General features: G+C 33.3%; 1 protein-coding gene across 2 annotated transcripts; it reads left to right on the top strand.

Moving 5' to 3' along the window:
- Positions 1-572: 572 nt before the first annotated feature.
- Positions 573-3,279, top strand: LOC120195394 (NAC domain-containing protein 37-like). 2 transcript variants are annotated; one of them, XM_039197431.1, is made up of 4 exons: positions 573-755; positions 1,507-1,719; positions 1,841-2,112; positions 2,547-3,279. In XM_039197431.1, the coding sequence occupies exons 2-4, from the start codon at positions 1,566-1,568 to the stop codon at positions 3,165-3,167; spliced, it is 1,047 nt and encodes a 348-aa protein (XP_039053362.1). In that variant the 5' UTR covers positions 573-755; positions 1,507-1,565; the 3' UTR covers positions 3,168-3,279. The 2 variants fall into 2 exon arrangements, with proteins under 2 accessions (XP_039053362.1, XP_039053363.1); XM_039197432.1 differs by lacking the exon at positions 573-755 and having other exon boundaries at positions 1,296-1,719.
- The last annotated feature ends 7,325 nt before the right edge of the window (positions 3,280-10,604 follow it).

Here is a 10,604-nt window from a genome sequence, read left to right as displayed (position 1 = left end):
TATGTTGTTTACCTAAAAGAAAAGCATAGCAAGTTAGCTATGCATTGACGTAAGCCAAATGGGGACGGCCATCAACCATGCGCAATCGAGCGGTCCTCCCCTCCCTTCTTATATTCTCTTCATGTCTCTCTCCCTCTTTTGTCTCTCCATTTTTCTTTCCTGTCCCTTTTCATTTCATCTCTGTCGTCTTCTTCTTCATTTCTTCTATATCTCAACTCATCAAAACCAATAATTAACTAAAACTCCACCACTACTTAACTTCATATCCAGGTAAGCTTCTATATTTGCATGAAAAAAAAAACTGATATTTTCCAACAAAAGTGTTTGATTTAGTATTGTGTCATGTCACTTGTTTGTCTTGCCTAGATTGCAAGTTTTGGATGTTTCTGTGTAAGGTTCTTTCTCATTCAGCACATTCTAACATTAACCATTAACCAGTTATACATAATTTCAGCTCACTATGGAGATTGAGTTATTTCTTTTTGTTCAACAAAAAAATAACCCATAATTTAGGGTCGTGCTTCTAATTTGATTTGAAGCTTTTGGAAACTACAGAAGAGAAAAACCCTGCAAATATTTTCTCGTTTTGGGGTCGAAGGAAATAGAAGGGTCAGCCGTGCTATGAAAATTCTCGACAAACAGACAAAGTTGACAGAGTCCCCTCATTTGCAGTGGGACACAAACTTCTGCAACTGCAAATGCAAGTGGAGTCCGTTCATTTTTCACTTTTGTCAGGCTTTGATCCAGTGAAAACTGCCTCTCAAGAACAAATCATTTTCCTTTTTTGGCTCTGAAACGAACGCGTGCTTAATTGTGATAACGTCATCCACCTTTCTCCATTAAACTCTCTAATCTGTCATGGAACAACTCAATATCCCTAACTTATATGTGTTCTTTGATTAATTTTTATGTTTTTCAAAAAGTAATTTTTTTTTGTTTCAAATACTTTAATTAATTAAAAACTTTCTCTCGATGAGTTTCTATATATTCTACAACACTTTAGTGTGAATGGTTAACACACATTATAGGACTAAAGGGGTCAAATTCTATTAAAATGAAGTACATGAGGATAGTAGAGGGACCAAAACTATAATTCAACCAATTTTTATTTATAATAGTCTAGTAATCTAAACCCCCGTTCTTGTTACATCATTTCCACCATTCACCGACACAAGAGAACATCATTAGCACAAACATCTAGATGTCCGTTCCAAGTATTCTCGTGAGTCTTCTTTTTTCCTTTTAGCCTTTTTTCACATCTTCTGGTTATCATCTATGAAAACAATAGGTTTAGTTTCATATATCACGCGTTAAATTTTGTTTCCAAGAGAGAGATAAACATGGGGTTGAGGCTATTGAGTGTTAATCACTACAGATCACCAAATGAGCTATAGCCTAGTAGCTGACGATCATCATGATAAACGCTTTGTCACCTTTTTAATTGGAGAGACTTCCATTATTCTTTCTTTATCTTTTCTAAGTTTTCATTTATTGGTAATGATTTAGAGATGATGAAGTTATAAAAGAGTGGTCTAGTGCTGCTGGTGCTAATATCAGAGTGATCAATGGAGTCGTGTGTCCCACCCGGATTCCGGTTCCACCCGACTGACGAAGAGCTCGTCGGATACTATCTGAGGAAGAAAGTCACGTCGAAGAAGATTGATCTCGACGTTATCAGATACATCGATCTCTACAGGATCGAACCATGGGACCTTCAAGGTACAACAATTCAATCCTATTAGGATTTCTCTTTCTGTAAGCTCATTTCTTCATATTCAAGTTAGGGTTTAGGGTTGGATGCACTAAGATGCTATTAATCGGTATATATATATAAATGCAGAGAGGTGTCGGATCGGGTACGAGGAGCAAAGCGAGTGGTATTTCTTCAGCCACAAGGATAAGAAGTATCCGACGGGGACCAAAACCAATAGAGCAACCATGGCAGGTTTTTGGAAAGCAACGGGGAGAGACAAGGCGGTTTATGATAAATCAGAGCTGATTGGCATGAGAAAGACTCTGGTTTTCTACAAAGGAAGAGCTCCAACTGGTCAGAAAACTGATTGGATCATGCATGAATACAGGCTTGAATCCGACGAGAATGGACCCCCACAGGCGAGCACATACATATATATACATTAATTACTTTTCAATACACAATATCATGTCGTTAATAAAATGAAAAGGTGTGTTTATATATAATGTTTTCATGGTCGTCCAACATTCTGAGTAGTTTTTCTTGACCCGAACTTACTAATGTCGTTAATACGTATCAGTCACGAAAGAAAAGACGGGATGATTAGGGCCTGCCTCGAACTTTTAGATGGTGTTTCTCAAGGATTTATAGTTGCATTTTTGCCACCTATTCAACTTATACGAGGAAAAGGAATAATCAACTTTCACTTTCCACACAAAAATTAAATGTCAACAAAATTTATATGATCATCTCTAGAACAATGAATTCCACCATCCCTAAGTCAAAAGTTAACATGCATGCTTGTTTCTTCTCCATTGATTGCTATAATAGCTTTGAATTTATCTTTTTGCAGGAGGAAGGATGGGTGGTTTGTCGAGCGTTTAAAAAGAAAACCAGCACCACTAGTCAAAACAAGACAATCGAGCAATGGATCCCGAGCTACTTCTACGATGAATCGAGTGGCATCAGCACTATTGTGGATCCGATCGATTACATTTCGAGGCAACAGCCCCAGAATTTTTTGGCTCCTAATATGATGTTTAAGCAAGAGATAGAGGCGGATAATTTGAACTTCTTCGTCCACTGTGATCAGTTCGTTCAGCTTCCTCAGCTGAAGAGCCCTTCTCTTCCATTAATAAAGAGACCGAACTCGATATCTCTGATACCAGAAGAAGAAGAAGACGAGGAATATCAGTTTCAGCAGCAGCAAAAGAAGAAGAAACGTGTATTGTACGACAACACCGAGACCGAGAGAGTGACTGACTGGAGAGCCCTGGACAAGTTCGTAGCTTGTCAACTGAGCCAAGAGATCAGATATGGTGGTGATGAATGTTGTAATGATAGTAACTCGGACATGGCGTTGCTGTTATTGCAGAGTAGTAGTAATGGTGGAGAAGAAGGTAATTACAAGTTGAACGAGTTCTTGAATTTAAGTCCAGGCCGTGATATTGGAATCTGCGGATTTGATGAGTGAAAAGGGTTATATCGCTTACCATATCTTATAAATGTTTGGTGCGTAAGTCGTTTATTTTTGATTTTTTGTAAACATATGGTTGTGAAATGAGTGCACAAACTCTTTTTCTCTCTATATGCATACTTGATTAAAATAAGTTTTTTTTTGCTCGGCAAGAACAATTTATTAAATTAAAACAATAGTTCAAGTTCAACTTATGAGCCTAATTAAAAACCTCCCAAAAAAATTGGAGTAAAAGAGTGCTACATAAGATAACAAAAACAAGCACTGTGAACCAAAAAGCAAAAACTAGAACGCATCCAACTATTATTTTATTTTAGTTTTAATATCCAATTTTTTTAAAATCATACTTAATATAATATTTTTAATTCTGTTTTAGTCACCCAAAATTAAAAATAAATAGATTAACATTACATTTTTTTTAATAATTACATGATATTATTTTATGATGATCAACATTATTATAATTTTCTAAACAATAGATGATAAAAGAAAGAAGCAAAACGTAAAATTTAAAGATTTCGCTGAAATTGTTTGTTTGGAAATTCTCTGAAAAATTAATATTAGGCTCTTCTCTTCATCGGAACAATAAGGTCGTTATGTTCATTACTAAACTTGTTGAAGAGATGAAATATAACCAAGATATATTTTTTTCATCAGAGATTGAATCGATCATCAGAAGAAGAATTAGGTCAAAAATTAGGATACAGTTTGGGAAAATAAAACTTCCCTCGAAGACAAACAAATGAAAGGCTTTCATAAAAATTCTCGTAAAATCAAGAATGAAGTTTTCATTATGTACATTCCAGATCATGGATTAGTAATTGCATCCAATCGCCAAAAAAATCCCAATTGTTTCAAACTTTCTATTTTTGGAATAGAATATTTACAGAATCCTCATGAATAGGATCAAACCTTATTCAATGGTATTTACATGAGATTCCTCTTGCTTATTCTTAAGCAAATCCTCAAAAGGGCTTAGTTGATCCATGATTTATGTTTCATCTTTCGTTTCCTTTTTGTTTATTTCGAGAATTATATAATTTTTGTTGTATATGATTTTCAAAAAAAAAAATTTGATGACTGTTGACATCATTTTTTGTCTGGTGTTTATTATTATTATTATTATTATTATTATTATTTACATTTTTTGCAGGCCCAAATTGAAGCTCAATTACAAAACCTAACCTAACCATAACTTAATATAATCCTAACCCTAAGCCTTCATGCTTCTACCGTCGTTTTCAGAGCACACCGCCGTCATGAATAGGATCAAACCTTATTCAATGGTATTTACATGAGATTCCTCTTTCTTATTCTTAAGCAAATCCTTAAAAGGGCTTAGTTGATCCATGATTTATGTTTCATCTTTCGTTTCCTTTTTGTTTATTTCGAGAATTATATAATTTTTGTTATATATGATTTTCAAAAAAATAATTTGATGACTGTTGACATCATTTTTTGTCTGGTGTTTATTATTATTATTATTATTATTTATATTTTTTGCAGGCCCAAACTGAAGCTCAATTACAAAACCAAACCAAACCAAACCAAACCAACCCAAAACCTAACCTAACCATAACTTAATATAATCCTAACCCTAAGCCTTCATGCTCCTACCATCGTTTTCAGAGCACACCGCCGTCGGTCAATGGTGCCGTACAACCCTTGTTCCACCATCATCACTATAACCACCATAAAAATAAAAAATAAAAAATCAATCAATCAACCCTAATAAAAAAACAAAAACAAATCAAATAATAATCAAATCCACCCACTCCCCAAAAATCAAAAAGGACAATAAGTATTGAAAAAAAGAGATATTTCAAAACAAAAACAAAAAAAGGGTTCTTGCCATCAAAACTACAATAAAAAAACAAAAAGAGAGAGAATGACTCATCTTCATTATCGTTCGTTGGATTGTTTTGGAGTCCTTCGGAGTCCAAAGATCTCCTTAGATCTACGTCGTTGGAGACATTTTCGGACCAAACAGAGTCCGAAGCCTTACTCAATGTGAGAAAAGCTTTCAAACGGTGGTATTCTCTTATTTCTCCATCGGCCGAAAAACGGTGGTCAAAGTTGAACAGCGGTGACTGACGAGAGCCCTCGACCAATTTTCTGGAAAAGAAAAAAAAAGAGTGAAGAAGAAAGGAGAGATGCGAGTGAAGGGAGGAAATGAAGCTAGGTTTTAAAAAAATAAAAAAATGGTATTTATGGGGATCGCAAAACTAGTCGTTTTGGGTAAGGGTTTCTAAACTCTTGCACATGGGATGACCCCTTTGTTGGTCATCCGAGTTTTATAAGTTTTCATTTTAGTCCTTAAATGAAACACAAGTTATTTTTTATTTCGAACCTCAAATTTCATTATTCTTTTATTTGAGTCATTATTCCCTTGGTTAAATGCATGATTTCGCTTATTAATTTTTTATGTGTTTAATTTAGTCCTTGTTTTAGTTTAATGGATATTTAGTGAATTATTTATATGCTGAAACTGTGTTTAAGTTTCTTTTTATCTAGTCCTTAATTATATTATTTTTTTCAAATGTTTAGTAATTATATTTAATATTCATCTAATTTCAGTCTCTATATTTATTAAATACATGAATATGTAATAAATTTTATGTATATATGTGTATTGTTTTTACTTAAATTGTGGTGTTTAAACAGTGCATGTTACTATATGATTTTTTGGTGTTTTCGTATTAAATATTTATTTGTGTTGTTAACGTGGTTGTTAATTTATTTATTTGTTCATTTTTAATCTCCATGATCATATGTATGTTATATATGGTATTTCTTATATTTATTTTAACCCACATATTATATTATATTTGTTTTGTGTACTAGCAATTATTTTATACATTCTTCAAGGTAAATGTATATATTTTGTATGTATATATTTTCATTTCCCTTTTTTTATAAATACTTCTACTTTTATAATAGAACTACTTAAATAAAAAATAAATTATAGTCTATTTTATGGGAAAGATCTCGAACGAAGAGTTGTCTATGGTAAACCTTTCAAATACCTGGAGTGATATTCCTTAAAAGCGCACGAGTGAAAGAATATCTCATCAATTTCAACCACTACTAGAAAAAATCCCTTTAATGACGCGCAATGCGCGTCATCTATGGGTGCAGATGACACACAAATTCGCGTCATTGAAGCCACCGACATAAATATCAGATGACGCGCAATTGTGCGTCATAAATCTATGACGCGCATTTATAACACACATTTATGACGTGTATTTATGACGCACATTTATGACGCACATTTATGACGCGCATTGCGCGTCATTGAAGCCCCCGTCATAAATGAAAATGACACACATTTGTGTGTCATAAATTTATGACACGTATGTATGACTTACATTGCGTGTCATTGAAACCCCCGTCATAAATGAAGATGACACACATTCGTGTGTCGTGATTGTATTTCGTAAATTATATATATTGTAGATTGACAAATAATCAAACTAAATCACATTTAATGCCTCATAATACTAAATATATATATCATATTATATATAAACAGTCCATTTGCATACAATATATTCACATTAAGTTATCAAAAATATTGTAATCATATGTCGATACAAGAACATATAAAACAAATTAAAAAACAAAAACCTGATTCATCCATTAATCACACAGCAACTTCATAATCCTACTACAGTAAACTTGAACATCTAAAAACTAACAAAAGTAAAATATATTCATTCAAAAGCTGAAGGAATACAATGAATTGTTACAGGACCTTTTACAGCAAAAAGTACCATAGTCTCATCTACATCCCCCTCTTTGTTCTCTTCTTCTGTCTTTTCAGAATCAGAAAGCAAACCTCCAGCTTTCTCCAAGCGTTCTTCTAGGTAATCTTCAAGCAACTATGAGAAGTATAAGAAGCTCAAAGTTAAAAAAAATATTAGAAATATGTGAACAAGTATGCAAATGCGTATTTAAGTGGAGTACAAATAGGATTCAGTATAGAGTTGATGGCAGCAGGAACCCTTTTACTTTCACTAATGGAAGGAGAATTATATCTGTTAAATCCATATATAATTATAAGACCAGCTCAACAACTCACTTCACAATATATTTCTTTCTGGTTTATTTGATTAGTTGCATCCTGGCAGCTTTCAATAAGTGTTACAACCTCTGCATCATCAGAAATAGAACTGGGCTGTCCAGAAGAACTGCAAGGAAACAAAGAAAACAATAGTCAAACAACACCTCTTTTACATACGTAACATGCAGAATATATGAACAATGAAAATGGCATCACCTTGAAAGTTAATGTGTTCATTGATGACCCCAAGCATTGTAATGGATTGCATTTTATGCAAATATTGCAACAGAAGATCATAGGAATACTGTCGAAGTGATTGACAACAAATTCAACAGTAAATGAGGAAACAAATAGATTTTTTCTTATCTATTAGCAGTTACCAAATAAACATTTTTACGGCTTTTACCTGACATATCTTGATGTTAACATAGACAAGTACGATGATTAAATATATTATGTTTTACTAAAATTAAAATTAAGCACTTACATCATATAACAAGTAATCGCAGAACCGAGATTATTCCATCTCCTGATTAAGTGAATAGTATGTTAATGCCCTTATTTTACTCTGCCTAAGAGAACGAGCAAATTACATCTCCTAATAGAAAAAACACCTAGGTAGCAACAATATATAAGAGAAAAATGATTCAAACCTCCAACATATAATTGTATGCTATTGCACCCATTGAAGCCGAAGTGATACCCTCACAGTTGTCAAGCTTAAGAACCGTTAACATTGGTAGTCTTACAGACTTCATAGAAAGAAAATGCATCAAAATATGGCTTAACCAGAAAGCGACACTAATTAGAACTAAATTAACCATTTGAAAAAGATGACCTTAAGAGATATGTTAGGACAATATGGCGAATTCAGAACATAGAGAACAGAATAAGAGCGAGCTATTTCTTGCAATGTTTCATCACTAACACACGAACAATTTGACATGTCTAAAGACTCTAATTGAGGGCAAGAAGTCGCTACAGAATGAATTGTTGCATATGTAAGTTTGTGGCATGCACTTATATCAAGCAGCTGTAAAAGAGGGCAATTAAGGGTTGCTGTGCCATATTACTACGTTTCAAGGACAAACTCTTTAATAGTGGGCACCTGCAGAAGATCATATGTTAGCATAACGGAAGAACAAATTGACATCAAAATATAGTTTACAATCAAATCTAGATTTTGCTTCACCTGATGGATATACACATCACATGGTATTTAGTTACTTTCAGATCATATAACTTATCATGGTTAATAGGTATCTCTTGACCACCATCACCGAGAATAGTGTCATTCAAATCCAAACTCCTTAACATACCACACTCTGTCAATGCATGGAAAAAAAGCATCCCCTTGTAGCCCTTTTCCCAATGTTAAAGCCTTAAGATTTTTATCAATCAGAATTTTTTATACACATTAATAAGAGGCTGTGCAAAATTCATTTTATTAGAACATAAAATATGTCAACAAAATATTACCGTAATGAATGGAAAACCTTCATAACAAGAAGGTGCATGGTAGGAGTGCCACTCAGGTTCACTTCAGTGGCATTTGGATATCTTTGACAAATGTCATCAACTGTAAGATCAAAATGCAACGTTATTGCAGTATGTCATCCAATTTCATTACATCAATGTACTGTTTTCTCATGCAAAATAATATTATAATCGAATACCCATATTGTTTTCTTATCTAAAAAATAGTGTCAACTCCAAGCAATTTCTAAACTTTGTTTGGAGCACACTGTTTAAAATAAATGAGAACTAAGTAAAGATATTGAGCAAATCTGAGACTCACATTGTTCAAGAGATATAATCCGGTTTTCCAAGTTCAAATACCTCCAAAAATCCTCATGAGCACTAGCTGATCGCCATTGCCTACAAATCATGGCAGTAATACAAAGATTACGATGATCCAAGAAGGAGAACACACAAATAAATAGACGAACCCTTTATTCCTGTTCGTTCATTTAATTAAACGAACACGCAATTCTGTTAATGTTTATTCGTTTAATAAATAAACGAACATAAATGAACTTCTCGCTAAACAATTTACGAATGATTTATTAAACGTTTGTTTGGTTTGCAGTCTTAACTATTATCATTACATTAAATCATAATAATATCAATTTAAACAAACATTTATAATTATTAAAATTTTTAAAACAATTTCAAACAATAATATCCAAATTTATTTTATTTTTGAATTCACATTTCAACTACAATTCCAAGGGTCAATATTGCTCACACTGCAAATGGCTACATAATCAAAATAAAGAGAAAGAGGAAAAAGTGAGACTTACCTGATAAAGCTTCTCCAGGTCACAAGGATCTGGTTGTTTCAGAAATATAACATTAATGGCCGACTTCAGTTTTGCCCATGTTTCCTCCTCAAAATTTGTAGGCAATGTCAGTTTTGCTACAGAGAACCAAGAGAAGTTAAAGTTGTATCAGAAACCCTTATGAGTATATTTACAAAGTATTATAATTGTTAGCAAATGCAATGTTGTTCTAGTTTCTTATGATTAGTTTATATAAACAATATATAATCAGATTTGCATAGAAAACCAAAAATACTTCAAACCTGATTACAGTTCCTTGCAAGTAGACTTATTAATATGATATATCAATACCTGCTAACTAAAATCCATATTTAGTTGTTTGGAAAGATGAAGTAACTTGTTATACTTATGCAAGAACGCATCAAATATGCTAACAAAGAAATAGGTTTCAATTTACACAGCCTAAATGAAACAATCCAATTTTAATTAATTAGTGTTAGCTTAGTATAACAGTAAAAGCAATAAACATAAATTTTCCTATCCTAAGATCTTAAGACCGAACAAAATCCCTAGTTTCCAAAATTCACCTTCTCTAATCCCCAATTTTTTCATTCCAAAAATGACTTAACAACCAAAGCCACTAAATTGCTAAGATCAAATTCTCTAATTAACTGAAAATAAGAAAATATTATATAAAAAACACCCATATAATAAATTATACAAGAAATGAGATCAATTAAAAGGAAACACAAACCTTTAACGAGTTTGATGACGAGATTTTTGGCGGGTTAAGGTGGGATAGCCTTTTTGCGAGACAAATTAGCGGCGGCAGGAGTACGGGCATCATCGAACTTGGAATCATAGTCGAAGGCCATAGACGAATGATTGAAAACCAAACAAGAAGAATAAGAGGGCCGATTCGTCTGCTTAAAGTTATAAATGCAACTAAACAGAAAACCAAAGAAAATAAATCATACCGACACTAGCGAACAAGAGAGTGGGATCATTGTGAGGACGAGGCGGAGGGAGAAACCGTGGCGCAGTGGAAGAGACGGAGATCGTCGAGTTCATCGAAGGCGGAAATGG

Source organism: Hibiscus syriacus, unplaced genomic scaffold (assembly GCF_006381635.1).
Source record: "Hibiscus syriacus cultivar Baekdansim isolate YM2019G1 unplaced genomic scaffold, ASM638163v2 tig00117012_pilon, whole genome shotgun sequence".
Classification (NCBI taxonomy): domain Eukaryota; kingdom Viridiplantae; phylum Streptophyta; class Magnoliopsida; order Malvales; family Malvaceae; genus Hibiscus; species Hibiscus syriacus.
Note: the sequence above shows the minus strand (reverse complement) of the source record. Positions and strands in the feature narration are given on the sequence as shown.

What these genes read in the sequence shown, in the direction of transcription:
- LOC120195394 (XM_039197431.1), top strand. Translation starts at nt 1,566, where the DNA reads ATGGAGTCGTGTGTCCCACCCGGATTCCGGTTCCACCCGACTGACGAA. An exon ending in CGAACCATGGGACCTTCAAG is followed by an intron (nt 1,720 to 1,840) that starts GTACAACAATTC and finishes ATATAAATGCAG; the next exon opens with AGAGGTGTCGGATCGGGTAC. An exon ending in ACGAGAATGGACCCCCACAG is followed by an intron (nt 2,113 to 2,546) that starts GCGAGCACATAC and finishes ATCTTTTTGCAG; the next exon opens with GAGGAAGGATGGGTGGTTTG.